This window comes from Aulonocara sp. 'chitande type north' Nkhata Bay, linkage group LG19, assembly GCF_057382095.1.
Source record: "Aulonocara sp. 'chitande type north' Nkhata Bay isolate Kocher_YH1m ecotype deep benthic linkage group LG19, A_spYH_male_GT1.1, whole genome shotgun sequence".
Classification (NCBI taxonomy): Eukaryota; Metazoa; Chordata; class Actinopteri; order Cichliformes; family Cichlidae; genus Aulonocara; species Aulonocara sp. 'chitande type north' Nkhata Bay.
In genome coordinates this window covers 3,747,501-3,772,549 of record NC_141362.1, presented here as the reverse complement: position 1 = coordinate 3,772,549, position 25,049 = coordinate 3,747,501, and the positions used below count along the sequence as shown (strand labels likewise).

The following is a 25,049-nucleotide window of genomic DNA, read 5'->3' as shown; positions in this document are numbered from 1 at the left end:
CACAAACGGTGGTATTTTGTAAATATAATAATAAACCCGAATTCACTGTGTAATTGTGTAACTTTATTAGCAGCCTCCTCCTAAAATGCCCCAGTAACACTGAGTAACATCCTCCTCTCTGCCCCTTTATGCTCTCTGGTCGCTATGGTAACGTGTAAATCTTTACAATTCTTTCATAACACACGGGAAAGACCCAGGGAAACCGAGTTAACGATAAAAACCCTGAAAACCATAAATTTCACATTCGAGCCTCAACTCTTGCGGCCTGGTACCAAACGACTCACGGCCCAGTACCGGTCTGTGGCCCGGGGTTGGGGACTAACATGCTAGCAGTGCACAAGCGTTGTTTTTTTTTGTTTTTTTCCCCTTTTCATACCGCGCCCCCCCCTGCAATGGCTCTGCGCCCCCCCTAGGGGGCGGGCCCCACACTTTGGGAAGGTCTGCCTTAACACAAGCAAATGTTTAATAATCAGAGTTTATTGTATTCACCAGTTCCCTAAAGAAAGTTTCCCATTGAATGTCCCCATTTAGGTTAAAGCGGAGTGTATTTGTGTAGAAACGCCGCCAACAATAATGAGTCAGGTGTAACAATGACTATAGTTTTTAAACACAGGCATGCTTTTGTACTTAGGATATCCACCCTTGAGATCAGTGACAAAACCTTTAATGATCAGTGTACTCTGGTACTACATCAATATGTCTAAGATTAAGAAATATGGCACATATATCAATCAAAATCAGGACTAAGGTGAGAAATCTATCCTTTACCATTCATGTTAAATCGACTCGTAACATCAGTGGAAATTAAAATTAAGAAATCCATTCTAAAATCGTACAGCTTGCCTTATCACGCACAGATCTTTAATACTGTACTTATTGGTGCCCGGAGGTAAAGGATACTTTGATTGGTCCTAATGTAGGTAAAGCAGTGTGTTTATTAATGATTAAATGAAATCTGTTACGATAGTTTTGGCTCAGAGGTTGGATCGTTTCTGCAAATGAAATGAACCCTTACTAATTATGTTCAAATTATGTGTGGTAACAATTCATAGTTGAAGTTAGAAATTTCCTTTTAGATTTAAATAGAATATAAAAACCAGGTTAACTTTCTAATGTTTGCCTATTTAACTTTATTTAGTCATGACTAACCAAGCTGCGGCTGCATCATGAGAAACGCCTGAAACGTCACAAAAATTTGATCTGCAAAATTCGGATTCCTCAATGAGAGCGAGTGTCTTCCTTCAGGTATGGAGGCAACAAAAACACGATGCAATAAGAAAACAGACCAAGATGAAGACGGGGGACCAGGGACTTCCTCCCAGTGAACATATTTGGAAGCAAAGTTCTTGCCTTACTGCTGGTAACAAACACTCAATAGTACAGATGTTTTGTTGCTGTTGTTTTTTTCTTGTTGTAAGTTTCTCTGCATGAATGATGTGCATGTAAACTCCCAAAACAACTCAGTAGCAATAAATGCAGTAGAACATTTAAAATGGCCAAGAACTTGGACATAGTTTTGATTTCTACAAGACAAATAGAGACTTTAATTTTAAGTTCTTTCAAATCCCTTGGATGTTGTCAAATTAATATGCTTAATTGCAAAATGATTATTGTTAGATTGGGTAGTTAAATCGTAACCTTACATTGTACTTTGAAGGACTTGCCTTTAAGGGAAGTCGCAGCCCCAAAACTGACTGCCTGGTTTAGATACATGTAACCAATCAAAATGAGGATTAAGACAAAGAAACCCATCCCCCAAATCACTACAAATACCTTAACATATGCTGACTGTGTGTGTGTATAAATAGCTGCAGTGTGTGAGGCGAGCAGCTGATTGTCCTTGTTCATTAAGATTAAAGCAAGAACGCCTCAGAACAAAACGCTGCGTGTGTGTTTTACTGCGTCAGTAAAAGGTCTGTTGCATAACTAGAGGTGGATGCAGTCGTGCACACACACACGCACACATAGCTCCGTCTCTGTCAGAACACAGTCGTATGTGTGATGTTAGTGCTGTACTGTAGCAGCTTAAAGAGAACAACATGCTCGAGATGAAACGAGTCCTTTGCGCACACATACATGTGCTGTCAGCGCTGCGTCGGCTCTACCGTGAAACCACTGCCGACTGATTAGCTGCTCATAAATGTCACCTGTCATGTGGTGAGATCAATGAGGGAGCAAATACACAGTAACGTCAGGTTTATGTGTGGAGGCAGGAAAAATGGTGACACGTGTGAATGACTCTGACATTCACAGCTCGTTATACTACGCTGCTGTTCTGACAGCCTGCAGCTTCATCTGTGGACACTGGCTGCTTTTTCACTGTTTCTCCTTTGTTTAATGAAGCCACTTAATATTGACCCATGACTCATTCATAAAACAACTAAGAGTTGAACCAGTGTTGTGACTACATATAACAGACAACTTAGCAAAGAACCAGCTGGAAACAAAAACACATTTGTTCCCATTTCTTTATTAAGATCTATGAAAAGTGCCAAATCTAACACAGGTGGTGGGAATAAAGCTGTTTGCACGTACGAGGTAATTCCCACACGGTTATTAGCCTGGGTATCACCACATGCAGCGTGTCCTTAAAGGGAACCCGGCTGTTAACACATGTTTGAGCTGAAATATGCTCTGTGCTTTCAATAACATATATGTGGTATTAAAATACACCAGATGTTTTCCTTTTAAGCACATTTTATATAAAACGATTCACCAGTAGGCCGCCATTGTTATTTACTTCTCAATGCACTCTGGGTAGTGACGTCAAACGGTTGCACTGCATCCAGTTCACAGTTAGCGGCGCACTGGAAATGGCTCCTGTTCAACCTTTCCAGTTTGAACCAGAACAATCCGAGAGAGAGGATGAAAATAGCCGACCAGCACTTAGTTTAGATGAAGATGAAAACAATTAAAACCATTTGACCCTAGAACAGAAGAAGCTTCTCAGAGGTGAAACGTCTTCACAAACGCTCTTCTTTCCGAGCTCTCAGGATGCCTCTGACATCTTCTGGGGAGCTTGCAGGAGTGCTCACAGGCATATCAAGGTTCAAGGTTCTTTATTACTTGTCACATGCATAGTTACACAAGTATAACACACAGTGAAATGTAGCCTGACACGCTCCTCGACATGTGCAAAAATTGGGGGGGGGGGGTGTAGAGGAAGAACATTATATATATATATATATATATATATATATATATATAGTATATACACTGGGTGAATGTGCAGTAGTAGCAGCAAGCAGGTGAATTCTGTACATTAATATGAATAGACATCTGACTATTTTACAGGATAGACAATATAAACATATTTAAAATTAAAGGAATTGAAATGTACATTGTGCCTTGGTTTAGTGTCTGGAAGAGTCCTGACTCAGTCAATTATAGATGATGTGAGAGGGCGGGTGTGTGTGTTTAGGGCACGGATGGCTTGGGGATAGAAGCTCCTCTTGAGTCTCTCTGTCCTTGCCCGGAAGATGCGGAACCTTCTACCAGATTGCAGAAGTTGGAACAGTTTGTTGCCAGGATGGGACGGGTCCTTCAGTATCTGCGCTGCTCTAGTCCGGCATCTCCTGGTGTAGGTGTCCTGAAGCGGGGGGAGAGCAATCCTGCAGCAGCGTTCTGCTGTACGGATCACTCTCTGGAGAGCTTTTTGGTCCTTCACACAGCTGTTCCCAAACCACGATGTCATGTTCTGTGTGAGGATGCTCTCCACAGCGCCTGTATAGAAAATCCTGAGTATCTTTGGAGAGACCCTGAACTTCCTCAGTTGTCGTAGGTGATACAGGCGCTGCCTAGCCTTTTTGGTCTGGACCTGAATGTGGGCAGCCCATGTCAGGTCTGAGGAGATGTGGACACCAAGATACTTGAAGGACTGCACCCTCTCCACTGGAGCTCCATTGATGATGATGGGCTTGTAGTCTCTGTGCTGACCCCTTCTGAAGTCCACCACCAGCTCCTTGGTCTTGCTGACGTTCAGCTGGAGGTGGTTGTCCTGGCACCACGATGCCAGATTCTTCACTTCATCCATGTAGGCCTCATCGTTGTTGGAGATGGCACCCAACACCACTGTGTCGTCAGCAAACTTCACAATGGTGTTGGAGCCATGGGTGGCCACACAGTCTGAAGTGTAGAGGGAGTAGAGCAGTGGCGAGAGGACACATCCCTGAGGTGCTCCTGTGTTGATGGTGATGCTGTTGGAGAAGCACCTGCCCACCCTCACCACCTGAGTTCTGCCAGTGAGGAAGTCCAACACCCATATTCAACCTGTCCTTGGCCCACGCTGTGGTACTGGCCTGCTTCAACTCCACCTCCATCGTCCCGATACCCAAAAACTCCAACCCATCTTGCCTCAATGATTACCGCCCAGTAGCACTCACCCCCATCATCACTAAGTGCTTAGAGCAGCTGGTCCTAGCACACTTCAAATCCTGTCTCCCCCCCACCCTGGACCCCCACCAATTCGCATACCGCCAGAACAGGAGCACAGAGGATGCAGTCTCCATCGCAATGCACTCTGTCCTCTCACACCTGGACAACAACAACACCTACGCCAGAATGCTGTTTATAGACTTCAGTTCAGCATTCAATACAATCCACCCCTCACAGCTCATCAGGAAACTGACAGGCCTGGGCATCAGTTCCCTCATCTGCAAATGGTTACTGGACTTCCTGACCAACCGCCCCCAACACGTCCGGCTGGATAACCGCTGCTCATCTACCATCACAATGAACACCGGTGTACCACAAGGCTGTGTGATGAGCCCTTTCCTCTACTCCCTCTTCACCCACGACTGCAGACCTGCTGATGGTTCCAACACCATCATTAAGTTTGCAGATGACACCACGGTGATTGGCCTCATCAGTGACAACGATGAGGCCGCCTACAGGGAGGAGGTGGATCGTCTGGCTGAGTGGTGCGACAGAAACAACCTGCTGCTTAACACCGAGAAGACCAAGGAGCTCATCGTGGACTACAGGAGGAATGCTGACCCACATCCACCCATCCACATTAAGGGGACGGCTGTGGAGCGTGTGAGCAGCTTCAAGTTCCTGGGAGTCCACATCTCCGAGGATCTCACCTGGACGACCAACTGCTCCAAGCTGGTCAAGAAGGCTCACCAGCGCCTCTTCTTCTTGAGGACTCTGAGGAAGAACCACCTGTCCTCAGACATCCTGGTGAACTTCTATCGTTGCACCATCGAGAGCATCCTGACCAACTGTATAACAGTCTGGTACGGGAACTGCTCTGCCTCGGACCGGAAGGCGTTGCAGAGGGTCGTGAAAACTGCCCAGCGCATCGCCGGAGCACCACTTCCTGCCATAAAAGACATCTACAGGAAGCGGTGTCTGAAAAGGGCTGGGAAAATCATCAAAGACCCCAGTCACCCATCACATGGACTCTTCACCCTCCTGCCCTCTGGGAGGCGCCACAGGAGCCTCCGGACTAAGACCACCAGGTACCGGAACAGCTTCTTCCCCACAGCTGTCAGACTCCTGAACTCTGCCTCCTGACATCTGACCCACGTTAAACTCATGGACTGAACATACACACACCCACAATGGACAACTGTACCCTCAAACACAATAATAACATGGACTGAACTGTAGAAATTATCCACACCCTCACTTATCTTAACTGCACTACTGTATAGCTCTGTGTAAATAATCTGGATGGATGCAAACTGCATTTCGTTGCCCTGTACCTGTGCATGTGCAATGACAATAAAGTTGAATTCTATTCTATTCTATTCTATCTTCTTAAAACCAACTCAAACCAAAGTGCTATTTGCTGGATTCACATCAGCAAAGAAACAGTTACAAAGCACTGGTTTACGCCTGACACCTGTATGAAGTCATTCTGGATACAAAGCCTTCTCAGATTGGATAAAGCTCGACCTGACGCTGCACAAGCTTGGGAAATCTTCTCATCCACCATCATCTGCTGGATGAGGCAATAACTGATTGTAACTCTGTGTACTGAGTATCACTTGTAGCAGAGTGGCTGCACTTGTTCTCCCCAGAGGGACACTCGTGAGAGGTTGAGTGGATAACTCCTGAGTCACCAGTGGAAACTTGTAAAGAGGAAGAGACATCCTTTGAATCCTGCTCACAGCCTGTTAGCAGAAAAGACTGCATGTGAAGTGGAGGTGCAAACGATACAGTAGCCAGTGAACAATCAGCACATTTTATGCAGCTAAAGATGGAAAGGACCGTGTATTACTGTTGTGGCCATTTTTGTTGAATGTTTATAAAATGCAATTTGTATTCATTTTTGTTTTTTCTTTGAAGGTGTAAGAATATTCTGACCTGGTTTTGTTATGTAAATTTGTAATTAATTTTATTGGAGAAGCTTTTGGAAAGTGATTGGTTTATTAGCTTATGGACCCCATTAATCAAGAGATTAAGAGCACCCTGGATGGGTGTGGTAAAGAGGTTTTTTGTTTTCTGTTTGCCAAATGTCAGATGGGAAGATGGGAGGGTTAGAAAATGATTTTTTGACCACTTTTGAAGTTGTTAAAGCAAATTAAGTTAACTTTCGTTTAATTTTAAGTTTTAAGAAGTTATTTGGCTGATTTTTGTTTATAATTTTCCACGAAATAAACCACATATGACTTTTAAACAATGGAGTCAGAAGTGCGTTCTAAAACAAACCTCCCGTTGCCACCCACGGCCTTTTCTTGGACCTTTTTGGTGTTTGGAACGTAAAAGGCCGCGACATTTAAGTCAAAAAATCATTTTGACTCGCTTGGATGTCAACTTGGAAGATGGAAAAGCTTGCAAGATTGGACTTGGAAGACTGGATCTTCGCAGAATGGACTGAAAAAATAACGCAAAGTTCGTGAGTAAATGCGAAACTTTGTTTGGATCAACCGAGATGCTGAGCTGCAACATGAAACATTTGTATTAAACAATTATCTTTTGGACCTTGTGAAACGAATTTGCTGGTTAAAATGGAGGAACAAGAAAGAGAGCTTTTTAATTTAATTAAAAAACGCAGAGCGAAGCTTGGCGTTCTGACAAGAAAACGAAATGACATTAATGCTCTCATTGATGCTGGAGAATCAAAAGCCTCCATAGATGAACACATGAGAACATTTAATGATTATTTGGGAGAGTTTATGGACTTACAGACTTCAGTTCAAAAATTGCTGAACGATGATGAAAAAGAAACGGATCACAGCGATTGGTATGAACCTAAGCTGATCAGTTTTAAAGACTTTCTGCATGAAATCGACACTTGGATAAATGCAGACCCTGATCCACAAAAGGATGAAGTTGCAGCCTCTAATGTTGAATCACAGGTAGCATCTCATGACAGTGACATTGCGCCGCATGATAGTGTCTCACAAGTAGCACAAGAAGCGAGCGACATGATTTCTGAACGAGTTGCTAAACCTGTCAGCAAGGGCTCTAGTAAAGCGCCCAGTAATGTTACTGCAGCCTTAAGTTTAAGGAGTAAAAGCTCGCGTGCGGCTTCAATGGCGCTGATGGAAGCTGAAGTGGAAAGAGCCGCTTTAAAAGCGGAGGTGGACGCACTGCAAGAAAAACATGCGCTCGAACTGGAAGAAGTTCAATTAAAAGCAAGAAAAGAAGCATTGGCTCTAAGAACTAAGTTGGTTAAGGCTGATGCAAAAAGGCAAATTCTCACCTCTGCTCAGGATCGGCAGAGCCTTGCATCCAGGGCTGAGGTTGAATCAGAAGGCGGGATTACAGCGCCTTCTGGAACATCTACTGAGTTCATACCTGCTGCTACAGCTCAAAAGGCTCCAAGAACAAAGAAAGCCCCTTTAGTTCATTCTCCTTTGCCAATGCCCCTAGAGACACATGCACCTGCTAAGGTCAAACCAGAAGGGGAAAGCCCAAGGCCAATCTCTTCACAGGTTGATGTTCACAGCAGTGCCCTAATAGAGATTATGACAAAGCAAAATGAAATTACTCAGATGCTTGTAAACCAACAGAGGTTGTCACTGCTTCCAGCTATAGACATTCCTGTTTTTGGTGGTGATCCTTTGCGTTTTAGATCCTTTCTTAAGGCTTTTGAACAAGGAATAGAGACTAAAACTGATAATATGCAGGATAGGCTTTATTATTTAGAACAGTTTACTACAGGACAGCCCAGAATTTTAGTGAGAAGTTGTATGCACATGAGTCCACAGACAGCTTATGTTGAGGCAAAAAGGCAGCTTGAGTGGAACTTTGGTAACGGAGCAAAGATAACGTCTGCATTTATAGACGAGGCTCTTAACTGGTCAGTTTTAAAGTCTGATGATGCTTCAGCATTACGAGCTTACACATTCTTTCTAAGAAGCTGCTTCAACACAATGGATGAAGCTGGGTTTCTTGATGAGCTGGAAAATTCAACCAATATGAGGATTCTTGTTTCAAAGTTGCCTTTTAGACTTCGTGATAAATGGCGACTAATAATCGTTGATATAACAGAAAAGTGCGATCGCAGAGCAGGATTTAAAGATCTTCTTGATTTTCTTGAAAAGCAAACAAAAGCTGCATTAGATCCTGTTTTTGGAGAAAGTCAAAACACAACAGAAAAGATGGCTTCAAAACCATCAAAGACACCGCTTAAAACTAAAAGCAGTAGCTTTGCTACTTCTGTAGCTGTAGTTTCAGAACAGATCAATGACAAACACAAACCGGAACGGACTCAGATAAGCCATGAAGATAAAGGGTTAGATCAAACTCGGTGCTTGTTTTGTGACCAAACTCATTTTTTGGACGTATGTGACTCATTCAAACTAAAAGCCAACAAAGAAAAGGTGACATTCCTTAAAAGTAAAGGTTTATGCTTTGATTGCTTAAAGAGAGGCCACATGAGTAAAGCTTGGCAAGCAGCTAAAGCTGAATGTAAAGAATCATTAGTCTCAAATGCTCTTGTTTCTTTGAACTTTGATAGCCATACTGGGGCCGGGTCTAATGAATGTGCCTTGTCAGTTGTTCCAGTAAAAGTGAAGTTGGAAAATGGGACGAAGGTTGTGGAGACGTACGCCTTTCTTGATCCCGGCAGCTCTGCAGCTTTTTGCACTGAGGCGTTGATGATGCAGTTAAATGCATCTGGAAAAAAAGTGGAAATCATGTTAAAGACTATGGGTCAGGAAAGGCCAGTAAGTAGCTATAAACTTTTTGGTATGGAAGTAGCTGCTTTGAAACAGAATGAGTATTTGAGGTTGCCTGATGTGTACACTCAAAAGTTTATTCCTGTCACTAAAGAAAATATCCATGAAGAAGAAAACTTAAGAAAATGGCCTTACTTAAAGGATGTTGAGTTGACACCGATAAATGCTGGCATTGGGCTGCTTATTGGTGTAAATTCTCCCAAAGCGCTGGAACCTTGGAGAATCATTAACAGTGAGGGTAATGGACCCTATGCTGTGCTAACTCGTCTCGGTTGGGTTGTCAATGGGCCACTCAATCAGGGTAGTGAAAAGGATGAGCATGATGCTAGTTTTGTCCAGGTAAACCGCATTTCTATAAGTAGTTTAGAGGAAATGCTGGTTAAGCAGTATAATCAAGATTTTGTGGAGAGCCAGTGTAATGAGCGTGCAGAAATGTCTGTAGAAGATAAACAGTTCATGAACATAATGTCAGAGTCAGCTGTACTTAAGGGTGGCCATTATTACTTGAAATTACCCTTTCGTAAACCTGAAGTAAGAATGCCAAACAACAAGCAGGTGGCTCAGCAGAGGGCGCAATATCTGCTAAAACGGTTTCAGAAGGATCAGTTATTCTTTAAAGAATACAAAGAATTCATGCACAATGTTAGTATGGACATTCAGAAATCATACCACAAGAACAGTTGAAGAATGAGGAAGGAAAGGTGTGGTATATACCTCATCATGGGGTCTACCACCCCCGCAAGAAAACACTGCGTGTTGTGTATGATTGTGCTTCAACATTTTCTGGAACATCACTGAACAAAGCGCTATTACAAGGCCCAGATCTGACTAGCACTTTATTAGGTGTGCTGATTCGCTTTCGGCAGGGTCCAATAGTGCTTATGACAGACATTAAAGGGATGTTTCATCAGGTCAGAGTAGCTGAGGAACACGTAAACTTTTTACGTTTTCTCTGGTGGCCCGATGTGACATCACAAAACAGCTGGTGGAACATAGAATGCTAGTCCACATTTTTGGTGCAGTATCCTCCCCCAGCTGTGCCACCTATGCACTACTAAAGACTGCTGATGACAACCAACATCTGTACCCAGAGGAGGTTATACATACAATCAGGCATAGTTTTTATGTAGATGACTGTCTTAAATCTACTCAGTCTGTTGAGCAGGCCATCTCACTTTATCAGCAGCTTACTGAAGTGTGTGCCAAGGGGGGATTTAAGCTTAATAAGTGGGTATGTAGTGATCGCTCTGTCCTCTGTCAGATCCCGGAGGAAAATAGAGCCACAGGTGTAAAGATGCTGGACCTTAGTCGGGATCAGCTACCCACAGAAAGAGCTCTCGGTGTGCAATGGGATATTGAACGTGATGTTTTCACATTCAGTATTGTGAACAAGAACAAACCACTTACAAGACGTGGTATTCTGTCCAATGTCAGCTCCATTTACGACCCTTTGGGTTTCTTAGCTCCAGTCATTCTGCCTGCAAAACAAATTCTGCAACATCTATGTAAACTGAGGTTTGGCTGGGATGAGACAATACCAGCAGAAATGGCACAAACTTGGCAAAAATGGGTTGAGGATTTAGTTCTTCTTAACAAGTTTAGTATTAGTAGATGTGTTACACCCAAAGGATTTGGGGAGATAGAAAGTGCACAGCTGCATCACTTTTGTGATGCCAGTGAAAGTGGGTATGGTGCTGTATCATATCTTAGGCTATCTAATAGCAAGCAGGAAGTGTGTGTTTCCTTTATTATTGGTAAAGCAAGGGTGGCGCCGTTAAAACAAGTCACCATCCCACGTCTTGAGCTGGCTGCTGCAGTTTTAGCTGTGCGCTTGGACAAAATGCTATCAGTTGAACTCAATCTTAATCTGAGTGAGTCAGTCTTTTGGTCTGACAGCACAACTGTGCTACAGTACATTGCAAACACAACCACACGGTTCAAAACGTATGTAGCTAATAGAGTTTCCACCATTCATGCTTTGACAAAAGTTGAGCAGTGGAGGTACATCAGTTCAAAGCTGAATCCAGCTGATGCAGCCTCTCGAGGAATGACAGTTGGCTGTTTCCTGAAATCTTCCACCTGGATCAATGCTCCAGAATTTCTCAGTAAACCTGTAGGCATGAATTGTGTATCTGTCCATTTGGAAGCTGACCCAGAAGTAAAAGTGTTGTGTGCAGCTGTGCTGAAAGAAGATGTGTGTCCCACTACTAAGCTGCTGTTGTACTTCTCCAGCTGGACAAAATTAAAAAGGTGTGTGGCATGGATCCTGAAAGTAAAAGAAAGACTTAAACTGCAAACAAGGAAAAGACAGAAGTTGCTGGGCACGCACTGTGGAAGTCAAATATGTGTTAAGCAAGAGGATAAATGGAACACTCTGCTCAAAACTGAGGATTTGTCCAAGGCTGAGGAAGCTATAGTGAGCTTTGTGCAAAGAAAACATTTTGCTGATGAAATGACTGCCCTAAACTCTGGCACTGTAAGGAAGTCAAGTCATCTGTATAAGCTTGATCCTGTAGTTGCTAATGGTGTCTTGAGAGTGGGTGGAAGACTGAGTAAAGCGGATTTACCTGAGGAAACAAAACATCCTGCAATTTTGCCAAAAGAAAGTCATGTTTCAAAGCTTATTCTTCAGCATATTCACGAAAAGATTGGTCACAGAGGAAGAAATCACATGCTTTCAACCCTTCGCCGTCAATACTGGATCCCTCATGCTAATTCAGCAGCTAGAAAAATAATCAGAGATTGCATAGTGTGTCAAAGACAACGGCAAAAGCCAGGAACGACAGAAATGGAACAAGATTCGTAGGAACTTTTGCATTGGTGATGTTGTGCTTGTTGTTGATGGAGCTGCACCAAGAAATTCTTGGCCCATTGGCCGCATCACTGAAACCATGGCCGATGCACACGGAGTAGTTCGCCGTGTTAGAGTTAAGACACGAACAAATGAGCTGGAGAGGCCAATCAACAAAATATGTCTCCTGGTGGAGGCCATCTAGAGGAAACAATGAATGTTTACCTCCAACTGAGCCAAGTTCTGGAACCTCTGGCTCTACATTTACACTGACACTCACTTTGCTCTACACTCCATTAAGCAACATACACCTTTTTTGAATACACACAAAGCAAACACATGAACAACAGAGACTTGAAATCATAGAACATTGACCTTTCCTTTTGTTTGGTTTTTAAGAAGACTCATACGGATGGACTACTGAAGAAAATTATTGGTATTGCATTTTGTGATGGCCACTTAGACAGATATAATTCATGTTACACAGGAATTAGGGGCCGGAATGTTGTGGCCATTTTTGTTGAATGTTTATAAAATGCAATTTGTATTCATTTTTGTTTTTTCTTTGAAGGTGTAAGAATATTCTGACCTGGTTTTGTTATGTAAATTTGTAATTAATTTTATTGGAGAAGCTTTTGGAAAGTGATTGGTTTATTAGCTTATGGACCCTCCCATTAATCAAGAGATTAAGAGCACCCTGGATGGGTGTGGTAAAGAGGTTTTTTGTTTTCTGTTTGCCAAATGTCAGATGGGAAGATGGGAGGGTTAGAAAATGATTTTTTGACCACTTTTGAAGTTGTTAAAGCAAATTAAGTTAACTTTCGTTTAATTTTAAGTTTTAAGAAGTTATTTGGCTGATTTTTGTTTATAATTTTCCACGAAATAAACCACATATGATTTTTAAACAATGGAGTCAGAAGTGCGTTCTAAAACAAACCTCCCGTTGCCACCCACGGCCTTTTCTTGGACCTTTTTGGTGTTTGGAACGTAAAAGGCCGCGACAATTACAGTTCAGCACGTTTACAGGTGAAGTTTAGTCTTTTAGCCTCAGCATGATGCTGTTGCCGCTACAGCTGCTGCCAGGTGACACTTGCTGAGGGGGGTTTGGTCAAATTTCACCCAGGGTGACACAGCTAACGTTAGCAAGCGCTACCCCTGCTAGCTACTTATTCTGTGCGGCTGAGACATAATATTAGCGATGCACAGTCAACTACCAGGAATTCACAGTTATTAACAAGGAAGCTATCACACCTGATGATGTGATCCACTCACAGGGAACTGGTACTGCATCATTGTACTGTCTCAGCAGCTGTACGTAGCACACAGCCATACAAACTCAGTCAAACACAGTGAAAAGGATCACAGGTCAAAAGGAGCCGCTCACTGTGGGATCATGGCTCATGGGATGAGTAGTTCTTTCTAATTAAAACTAATTATGCACACAATCCACTGATGCAGCAGTGCTTTTTTCATTTATGTCCAGATCAAATGTTTATGGTCATGATGCACCTCCTCTTGCTGCTTGGCCTGGCTCACTCTTCCACACTGAGTCTATGAGGATTTCCTGAAACGGAGAAAATAACTTCAGGAACTGAAGCCCTTAAAAAAGCGGACGTCCACTGCGATGCGGTATAGAGAGGGAGATGTCAGCTGCAGCACTGACGAGCAGTGAGTGTGTCTGCCGATGAGTGTGGCGCACAATCACCATCACGGTGCCAATGACAACACCTGACACGTTTCACTGCTTTTCTCTTGAACTGAATATTTGGGTGTTTTTCGTGACGGTAGTCATGTTCACGGAGGGAGGAACAGCGCACACATACACCCACTGAGATGACTCATGAAGCTGAATAAACGCCACTGGACAGAGGGAGGAAATGCACAAGAGAAAACATACTGTTCTCAAAGGAGCACGTCAGTGTTCCACAAACACAAAGTTGTGTCTTTTGACAAGACCTTGTTTCTCCGGCATCTTTCTATATTTAACTAAATCAAACCAGCAAACACAGAACAAAACAAGTGCCACAGCAAAACACAGAAGAAGCCACTCCTCTCAAACCAGCAAATTTCAAATCAAAGGTCCTCTTTGTTTAAACCATGTAAGGAAAAGGTCCCTGCACAAACTGGGCTACTGCTCTGCTGGGTCAGGGAGTGCAGAGTTTGAACCCTCCTCTGGCATCAGCACCTGAACGTGTTCATGGGTTTCTAATGTACAGGTGGCTACAGGTACAGTCCCATGGCTCAGTGATGGTTCATGTTTGACTTTTCTTCAAAGGTAAAATGGGACGATCTCCGGCAGGATGCGTCATCCAAACTTTGAAACGTGCTGATGAAGTTGAGAACAATTCGTCACGACACTGCAGGACAGGACGACACACAGCGAGGAGGAGCTGAAACACTCAGAGTCTCTCTGCACAGATAAATGCTGCTCTGCTGATGTGTCGGGCCGACTCTGCAGCAGCCCGTGCAATCTAAACATGGCAGCGCTGTTCTTTTACTGTCAGAGGCACACAGACTTCAGACATCAGAGCTGAAACCAGTTCCCAGTGAGACCAGTGTGCTCACATGAGACTGTGATAGAAATAAATCCCAGTCAACCCAGTCCACGCCACTTTGGACCAGTCACTTAGGCTCATTCTGTCACAGTGTGAGGGGAGGGCCATGTCAGCTGTTCACCAGCCAGCTCTTTATGCATGAACAGAAATCTGACTGTTGCAGGTCATTGCTTTAAATTCGGGTGTGACAAAGAGAGCTGCGGATGTTTCCACAGACAGACAAAGACTCGTTTTTCAAGATGTTTCGAGGATCAAACGTTCAGGCTCTACCTACCTCTGACCAGGATGGTGGTGGTTTTTTTGGCGGGATTCCCAACGTTGTTGGACCCCACACAGCTGTAGACACCACCGTCGTCAATAGCAACAGCAGGAACGGTCAGCGTGCCCCCTTTGACCACGCTCCGTCTGGGGAGCTGCTGCCCATCGGGTCTCATCCATTTTAAACTGGGATGAGGGTCTCCGCCCGATGCCACACAGACCAAAGTGATCGTCTCGCCGGCGTTCACCACCAGGGGGTCGTCCAGGAGGAGCTTGACAGATGGAGGAGCTGCAGGAGGAGATGGAAGGGTTGGAAATGAGGAGGAAGTCAAAGTCAGCAAGAAACCATCCACAAAGTCAAAACGTTTCAATCGAGTTACAAATGTGAAGAATCCCAAAAACTACATGATTTTCAATCAGGTCACAATTTCCTAACATGTCAACAAAGGAAGCAACTATTTTACTTCAGAATTCAAACAATTATTTTACTCACTTATGTTCTGTGTTTTAACTCTGAACATTCCCCACAGCTTCTGCATTTGATTTTTAGCAAACAAATATGTGTATTCATGTAATTTGACCCAAAGAACAACAGTATCAGGACAACACAGGATAAGAAATGAAAACATGGTTTTAAAGGTGAAGAAGGCTGAAGTCTAAGTATCAGATTAGATCGTTTGCATCACTGTAAATACCAACGATGCTGCTTTCCTGTCGTCCCACACTAAACAACACAGCAACGTTTTCATCACAGCTAAGTGTTAAACTGATGCCATCAATATTAATGCTGCAAGTCTGTTATCACATGGCTAAGACAGTAATGATAGCGCTGCTGTCATCAGTGTGTAACAGCTGTGTGTAAATGTGATGCACACAGTGTTGCTTCCTGACGACCTGTGGCAGCAGGCTGTGGATCCCCTCTCAGCTGTGACTGTCACGACTCTTTCACTGAGTCTGAAAACTGGTCGTGATTGTTGTTTGCATTGTTGCAGTGTCATTCCCACCTCTGGTATAGAAACTTCTGACCTTCCTGAGCATCACACTGAAGCTTTACTGTCCTTCTCTCATATCCATCTTATTCAGCTCTGTCTGTAACACCACCAGACTGAAACGACTGTGACGCCCTCACAACCACCCACAGAGAGGCTCACTCATGTAAGTTACACACTCTCTATAATAACAAGTTGTAACAGGATGTCTCCACAATCAATGATTCAGTTACCCATAATGCACTGGTCTGTGAGACATGGATAACAGCAGCTTTTAACTCTTTTTCTTCTAAAAACGTGTGAAAGGAGATTTGTATAAAATGCAGCTTTTTTCAGGCCGGGCTGGCCACTTCACAGGCACGTGGCTGTCATTTTTACATGTTTTTATACTTTGAAAGCTTTTAAATATCTTCTCATGCTTCAATAATCCATAGTGATGGAGCCCCCAGCTGCTGAAACACAGCAGAAAAGCTTTTATTGTAAAAGAAAGGCAGCATCTGTCAGGGCTCTGTGTGCGGGCAGGCAGAGAGGAGGATCCAAATGCAGGACTCGGAAAACGGAATGCAACTCAAAAACCTCAGCTTTATTGCTGGCCAGAAAACAAAACATGAAGTGAGGACTGAACACCGAAACCACAAACACACAGGCATAATCTGAGGGTGAACAGACGTTAACGACGCGACACTGACATAAAGACACACTGGGTTTAAATACACTGAGGGAGTCATCAAGGAATTACAGACAGAAGGGGGACACAGCTGGGAGAAATAAGACCTAACGAGACAGGGAGAGCGAAGCCGGAATACTGACATCAGACAGGAACAAGAACCTTCAAAGTAAAACAGGAAACAAAACACACTTTACTAAGACACAGACTAGACAGAGACAGACTAGACGCTGACCAAAGTCTACTAAATAATAATCATAATCACAACAGTATCAGATCATAATATAAAAAAACACCAAGATAACAGAAACACCAAGTACCAGAGAAACATAAAGGAAAATCCATGATGCAAAAGTACCAAAACATAATGAACTCAAAATACTGGGTCCAACGGACCCAGAACCGTGACAGCAACTCCCTCCACCAGCTGCACAGCACAAGCTGCAGAAAAGCAGCTAAATGCAGAAATAATAACGAGGGAGGTAAAAATAGCTGAGTCGACCTCTGTTAAGCTGACATCATGTAAATCCCATCGAGCCATGGGGCGGTGGGATCTACTGTACCGGTCAAGAGCGGCAGCCTGAGCGAGCAGAGGAAAACCTTTCATGAAGAACGTGCATGTGACTGCACGCACACAGATTACAAGTACACAACTAGGTTTAAAAAGAGAAGAAGAGATCTGCGACGGCGCCTCACACAGCTGCATTTCTACCATCACGGCGTGCACGCACAGGCGCAGTCGCACACACTCACAACGAAACATGCAGAAAAGCAACGCCAGGCTGTAAAAATGTGAGTACTCTCATACGTCAAGCAGCAGATCGAGCCGCTACATCCAAGTGGCGCCCTCCAGGACAGAGACTACAGCTGACGGCGTGAGGCTGGCCCAAACGGCTCATTTCCTGGAGACACGTTTGAAGCTCAGTGCACAGCTAAACCAAAAGCTCCATTTTTATTAGTCTAAAAGGTTAATGGTACTGTCTGTGTTTAACTGCTGCAGAGTTCAGTGCACTTTTATTTACACAGCACCAGGTCACAACAACAAGAGCTTCACGTTGTAAGGTTCAACAGACACGACAAAGAAAACAGAGAACACCCAACAATCACATGACCCACTATGAGCAGCACTTTGGTGACAGTGGGAAGGAAAAACTCCCTTTGAACAGGAAGAAACCTCCAGCAGAACCAGGCTCAGGGAGGGGCGGGGCCATCTGCCACGACTCAGGGGACCAAGCATTAAAACTAACTTTATATAATGAAGTCTTTAACCCTTTAAAGCCGGTCAGAGCGGGCACGCTCCGTTTTGCGTAACTATTCTAAAATCTCGGTAGCACTGCAACCACGTGAGCTAGCGCAATAATTTTTTTTGCATATGAAACCGGTGGAGTTGTTCTTACATCTGATGCCATCAGCTTGTCCTCGGTCACAGTTTCCTTCCACATAAAAACTGCATAAAAAGCACTTGCAGCAACAAAAACATAATATTCCAGCAACACACTTTGCCGATCCGATGAGCTGTTTGTAACACTTCCTACGTCCATCAGCGTGAACTATCACATGACCGCATAACCTGCCCGAAACCGGAAGTGACGTCATTTTGCGGAAATGTAGTTTTTTACCATCAGGGCCTCATGAGCCTATACTGGTGTTTTTAAAAGTTATGTTTGACTTCATGACTTCCTGTGTCGTTTCTGGGATGCTGAGGACTCATATTGCACTGCTGGAAATAGTTTATTTTGATGCACATGCTGCTTTTTTTTTTGCAAATTTGCACTATAATATTTATTTTCGTTTTTCCAGCGGTGTATAAAAATTGGTGTATTTCAAAAATAAAACTATGAAGACACTTAAAATAAATTTCCTGTGGTGGGAAACTATTTTGTGCAACTTTTTTGCATTTACAGTTTTGAGGGATAAGCCTCTTAAATTTCTCTAACTAGAAATATATGTTAAAAAAGCAAAAACGATTTTACATTTTTTTGTAGTTTATTGCACTTTTTTTGCAATTTATGTAATTACTATGCACTTAATGCAGACATATTATTAAAATCTGGGCTCTAATGGTTGTATTGCTGTATAGCAACTTGAAATGCTCCCAAAAATGGCTCCACAGCATGTAAAAATATACATGCTGTGGAGGACTTGGTTCTATGGTAGGTCTTAAAGGGTTAAAAACAACATGAATGTGCTACTGATAAAAGCACGGCTGATCTCTGTACTGTGGGTGAAGCTCTGTGGGTTTCTGTGTACCTGTCCTGTTGCTCAGAGTGAAGTGGGCGCTCTTGTCTTCGATGCCACAGACGTTCCTGACGGAGGAGAAGCAGGTGTAGTCGGCGTAATCCTGCGGCCGCAGATTCTTCAGCTTCAGAATCTTTGTCTCTCCCTGAAACACAGACGCACATCACTGGACCTGTTTCAGCTCTTACAGGTGTGTGCCACGCGTCTAACACCTGCGGTCAGCGATCAGCTCCGAACACCGTGGGGTTTCCTCTCTGATTCTCTTTTCACTACCATCTTATGTTTGCTCTGATTCGTCTAATACTCAAACTAAACCTTTCAATAACAAATGAACAGTGAAATACACGCATGTCCTCCACAAACAGCACTGAGGTGATTAACGGGACATCTTACAGTTAAAGCTCATCCAGGGAACAACAGCTGCTGTTGTGTTTCTCTCACAGATGTGCACGCAGCAGTACAAATAATTGGAGATGTCTCTGTGCTCGTGACGTGTAACTATAATTACAGTAAACTGACAGACAGCAAATTCATCCTTCTTCCTCCTGCTTCTCGCGCTCCTCCTCCTCCCGTCTCCACCTCACTGCCAAATCTCTCTTATCTCCACTGGCAGCCTCCACGCTGCCTTCCGCCTCACGGACAGATGAGATGAGATTAGATGACATTTAAATGGGATGTTTGTGCAAAGATGGCAGCCAACTCTTTGGCTGTGGAGGAAGAGGAGGAGGAGATAAGCTTCTCATTACAGCACATGAGAAGCGAGGGGGGAGGGGTTAACCGGTCGGTGAGCTCTGGGCTGAAGGCATTACAGTCGACAGCGTTCAAATCTGCCGTGAATGTTATCTCCGCTGCGGTATTACACGGCCCACTAACTAGCTGCCTGATTGGCTGGCTTCCCTTTGCTCCAAATTAAATCCAAACCTCGGCCAAAGGGAAAAAAGGCAAATCTGGACTCTCCATCTGCAGAGGTTTTAATCCTCAGGAGGACGAGGATGAGGCTTAAACTATGACTTTCCCAACTGTTAAACACAGAACATTTGGATTCAGAACTGGAATCACAAACTGGTTTATCTGCCAAGATTTTTGTTTTCATAGCAAGTTTTAAGGGTTTTTTCCATCAAGCCAATAAACACATATTTGTTCACCAGGCTGTAGAAATCAGCGGTGCTTTGCACGTCACTGCGAGGCTAAAAACATCCAACTTTCAGCTATTTTTGGCCACAGCCGAGGACTGAGTGAGAAAAAGGAAACCAGGCTGGAACTAAAAAGACTTTCACTGATGAAGCTCTGTGGAAGGGGAGCAAACACAAAATGAGGAAGAATAATTTGCTGGAGTCTGTGTCACAGTTAAATGACTGAATCTCTCTGTGGAGACGCATTTATAGCTCAGTTCACTTCCTTCTAAACACATTAGTTGCTGCAGATTATTAAGACAAAAAGAAAGTTTAGTAAAGTCTGCGTCTGTCCAACACGCGAGGGCTGATGTGTAATTTGGACACAACAGGAATCATGGCAGCGTTAAACTAAACGCTTTGTTAGTGTTTCTCCCATCCTGCTGATCATAAGCAGACGTCTGTAAGCTCATCAAAAGGTAAACTTGTGAAAAGGATTACGTTAAACGACTGTTAGAGACTCAAAGACAAACTGATCATTTGTATTGAACACACTGATTAATCACTCAGTGAATCTGCATTCAGGTGTTCAGGGAGTTCAGGGACTGTGACTTTTTCTGCTAGGTGTGCTAGCCCTGTGTGCAGAAACAGCTGTGGAGCACCATTGTTGGAGGCTACTTTCTGACTTCGGGCAGGACGGACGATGCCGAGCTGTAAAACCTGACCTGTACCTGTTCAAACCGAGCTTTGCTTTTGTGCTCTAACGTCTCTTTTTAATGAACTCTTGTGCTTCTCCCACAGACCTGATGCTGCTAACAGCGACAGCTTCATGTCATGAACTAAAACGCTTCATTGAAGATGAGATGAAAATGTGTCTCTCACCTGTGTGAAGAACGGCTCGTAGATCTCCACCCCAGAGTCTGAGCCCTGCGACAGCACCTCCCTGCCTCTCCTCCAGGTGTAGTGGACAGGAGGGTTGGAGTTTGCTACGCAGCGCAGGAAGACTGTCCGCTCAAAGTAGAACTGCTCCTTTGCTTCACCCACACTCTGATGTATCGTTATCACTGGGTCATCCAGGTCTGAGAGAGGTGGAGGAATCAGAGGGAGAGGGGGACGAATCATAGGGAGAGGTGGAGGAGAGGGGGAGGAATCATAGTGAGAGGGGGAGGAGAGGGGGAGGAATCATAGCGAGAGTAGGAGGGGTGGAGGAATCATAGGGAGAGGAGAAGGAGGGGTGGAGGAATCATAGGGAGAGGGGGAGGAATCAGAGGGAGAGGTGGAGGAATCATAGGGAGAGGGGGAGGAATCAGAGGGAGAGGGGGAGGAATCAGAGGGAGAGGAGGAGGAGGGGTGGAGGAATTATAGGGAGAGGGGGAGGAATCATAGGGAGAGGGGGAGGAATCAGAGGGAGAGGAGGAGGAGGGGCGGAGGAATCATAGTGAGAGGAGGAGGGGTGGAGGAATCATAGGGAGAGGAGAAGGAGGGGTGGAGGAATCATAGGGAGAGGGGGAGGAATCATAGTGAGACGAGGAGGAATCAGAGGGAGAGGAGGAGGAGGGGTGGAGGAATCAGAGGGAGAGGGGGAGGAATCATAGAGAGAAGGAGGAGGGGTGGAGGAATCATAGTGAGAGGAGGAGGGGTGGAGGAATCATAGGGAGGGGAGAAGGAGGGGTGGAGGAATCATAGGGAGAGGTGGAGGAGAGGGGGAGGAATCATAGGGAGAGGAGGAGGGGTGGAGGAATCATAGGGAGAGGTGGAGGAATCATAGGGAGAGGGGGAGGAATCAGAGGGAGAGGTGGAGGAATCATAGGGAGAGGGGGAGGAATCAGAGGGAGAGGTGGAGGAATCATAGGGAGAGGGGGAGGAATCAGAGGGAGAGGGGGAGGAATCAGAGGGAGAGGAGGAGGAGGGGTGGAGGAATTATAGGGAGAGGGGGAGGAATCATAGGGAGAGGGGGAGGAGGGGTGGAGGAATCATAGTGAGAGGAGGAGGGGTGGAGGAATCATAGGGAGAGGAGAAGGAGGGGTGGAGGAATCATAGGGAGAGGGGGAGGAATCATAGTGAGAGGAGGAGGAATCAGAGGGAGAGGAGGAGGAGGGGTGGAGGAATCAGAGGGAGAGGGGGAGGAATCATAGAGAGAAGGAGGAGGGGTGGAGGAATCATAGGGAGGGGAGAAGGAGGGGTGGAGGAATCATAGGGAGAGGGGGAGGAATCAGAGGGAGAGGAGAAGGAGGGGTGGAGGAATCAGAGGGAGAGGAGAAGGAGGGGTGGAGGAATCATAGGGAGAGGTGGAGGAGAGGGGGAGGAATCATAGGGAGAGGAGGAGGGGTGGAGGAATCATAGGGAGAGGGGCAGGAATCAGAGGGAGAGGTGGAGGAATCATAGGGAGAGGGGGAGGAATCAGAGGGAGAGGGGGAGGAATCAGAGGGAGAGGAGGAGGAGGGGTGGAGGAATTATAGGGAGAGGGGGAGAAATCATAGGGAGAGGGGGAGGAATCAGAGGGAGAGGAGGAGGAGGGGTGGAGGAATTATAGGGAGAGGGGGAGGAATCATAGGGAGAGGGGGAGGAATCAGAGGGAGAGGAGGAGGAGGGGTGGAGGAATCATAGGGAGAGGTGGAGGAGAGGGGGAGGAATCATAGGGAGAGGAGAAGGAGGGGTGGAGGAATCATGGGGAGAGGTGGAGGAGAGGGGGAGGAATCATAGGGAGAGGTGGAGGAGGGGGGAGGAGTCATAGGGAGAGGAGAAGGAGGGGTGGAGGAATCATGGGGAGAGGTGGAGGAGAGGGGGAGGAATCATAGGGAGAGGTGGAGGAGGGGGGAGGAGTCATAGGGAGAGGAGGAGGAGGGGGAGGAGTCATAGGGACAGGAGGAGGAGGGGTGGAGGAATCAGAGGGAGAGGAGAAGGAGGGGTGGAGGAATCATAGGGAGAGGGGGAGGAATCAGAGGGAGAGGGGGAGGAGGGGTGGAGGAATCAGAGGGAGAGGTGGAGGAGGGGTGGAGGAATCAGAGGGAGAGGAGGAGGAGGGGTGGAGGAATCAGAGGGAGAGGAGGAGGAGGGGTGGAGGAATCATAGGGAGAGGGGGAAGAATCATAGGGAGAGGGGGAGGAATCAGAGGGAGAGGAGGAGGAGGGGTGGAGGAATCAGAGGGAGAGGAGGAGGAGGGGTGGAGGAATCATAGGGAGAGGGGGAGGAATCATAGGGAGAGGGGGAGGAATCATAGGGAGAGGAGAAGGAGGGGTGGAGGAATCATAGGGAGGGGTGGAGGAGAGGGGGAGGAATCATAGGGAGAGGATGAGGAGGGGTGGAGGAATCATAGGGAGGGGTGGAGGAGAGGGGGAGGAATCATAGGGAGAGGGGGAGGAATCATAGGGAGAGGGGAAGGAGGGGTGGAGGAATCATAGGGAGAGGGGGAGGAATCATGGGGAGAGGGGGAGGAGGGGGAGGAGTCATAGGGAGAGGAGAAGGAGGGGGAGGAGTCATAGGGAGAGGAGAAGGAGGGGGAGGAATCATGGGGAGAGGGGGAGGAGGGGGAGGAGTCATAGGGAGAGGAGGAGGAGGGGGAGGAGTCATATGTTATTATGATTATTAGAATGTTAAAGAAGAAGATTACAATGGAAACATCCAGCAGCCGGGTGGGTGGAGTTATCTCTCTGATGAAGCAGCTGCTCTGCACACTGAGCGGCTCACTGACAGCATCTGCAGCTCAGTGATGGTGGACACGTCTAATCTCCTCGTGTTCTCCGCACCAGGAGAAGCTTCCAGCCTCAGCAGGCGTCAGCTCGCTGTCCCTTTAAGCATCTCAAACAGAGTGCAGTGGGCACCTGAGTACAGCATGAGCCATCAGAGCCAGAAGGCCACTTCACTTCAGCCCTTTACTGCACACTGGATGTGTTTACTTAGTGGATATATGCAGCCCTGCACAGGCAGTTTGTTTCCTCCTGTGGAGTCTGAATTTACACCTCCTTCTATTTTCCAAACAGCGGGTCAGTTTTCCTGTGGTTTGGGTAATTACTGCAGAGCCCAGGGCTTTTAAAGTGTGTGGAAACACAGCGAGCTCCCCGATCAGCTGACTGCAGCTGGCCAATTGTGATCCACGGTCATAATGAGTATGGTTATGAAGTTGCCACGGGCAGAAGGGCTAATGGTTACTAATCCACTTCACACAGAGCAACGTCCAACTCTAAAAAGCAGCCAGTGCAGTTACTCACAGGCCCAAACAATCTGCTGCCACAACATGCTACTCCCACAGCTCAGCCTGCGCAGTGAGGCTGTGCTGGCTGCAGGGTAAGGCGCAGTGAAGGAAACCATTCATCTCTTGCTGCAGTTACCTTTGTGTAAAAGCTTCTGTGCCTCACAGGCAGCACTCAGCTGCGATGCGTCGAGGTACCTCCCTGCAATCCCAGGAAGCTACATGCTCCAGGACATTATGGCTTTTATACAACAAGTATGTTTGTTTCCTTCTTTTTGTTTTGGAGGAAACATTACATGCAACAGCAATGACACCACGATGAAGAGGAAACCTGTTCTGTGAGACACCGTCAGCCTGCTCGCTGTCGCTGAGGGGAGAAACGCCTCCGCTTCGTACGGCACGATTAGCAACAGAAAGCACCAACACAGGTGATGCAGACACATGTAGGTCAGGACTTTGACACCATCAGCAGGAAGATACCGACTAACGCAGACGTTTAATCCTCACGCTGCTCGTACCTGTTGCTCGTGAAGCACTATTATCACTGACCCGTCAGTCACTTGGGTCATCATCACGCACAGACTCACAGCAGCCTTCTCACAGAAACATTTGCACCCATTTCGTCAGCTGAATTCACAAAACGATGAAACAGATAAATGAAAGCACGCTTGCACAAAAGCAGACAACAGCTCGACACCATGTCAGCGAGCACTGCCGAGAATGTTGGATTTAGGTGGTTAAAGTATTTGACCCTGATTACCGACTCCGTTCCCACAGCACAGAGATGGTTGTGTCATACGGAGACAGCACTGCGCCTCTCGTCCAATCGTGGCAACAGCTCCATTTTTTAGCATGACATTAATCCCAAACAAATCAACACTGGATGCCTGCATTAAACACTGCAGTGAAAACAGCCGCGGCAGCGTTGCAGAAGCGACTTCACTCGTCTGTGAACAGTTTGCTGTGACAGATGTGGAAACTTTAAAGGTCGGTCAGACTGATATTTGAAATTCTTTTTGGACAACACGGATGCTATGTCACCTGGACCAATGAGGACAAGGACCGTCCAGCTTCTACTCAGGAATAAAATCCTCTATCTTTGGGGGGGTGTTAGGG

The 25,049-nt window shown here is 45.6% G+C and overlaps 1 protein-coding gene across 1 annotated transcript in view; it reads right to left on the bottom strand.

The window, feature by feature from the left end:
- LOC147306332 (MAM domain-containing glycosylphosphatidylinositol anchor protein 2-like) overlaps positions 1-25,049 on the bottom strand; it is a 153,865-nt gene that overhangs the window by 72,494 nt on the left and 56,322 nt on the right. The window contains exons 4-6 of the mRNA XM_086274306.1: positions 20,627-20,823; positions 18,645-18,777; positions 14,755-15,027 (exon numbers count right to left, since the gene is read on the bottom strand). Of these exons, the coding sequence (XP_086130432.1) occupies positions 14,755-15,027; positions 18,645-18,777; positions 20,627-20,823 (603 nt within the window). The remainder of the gene's footprint in view (positions 1-14,754; positions 15,028-18,644; positions 18,778-20,626; positions 20,824-25,049) is intronic.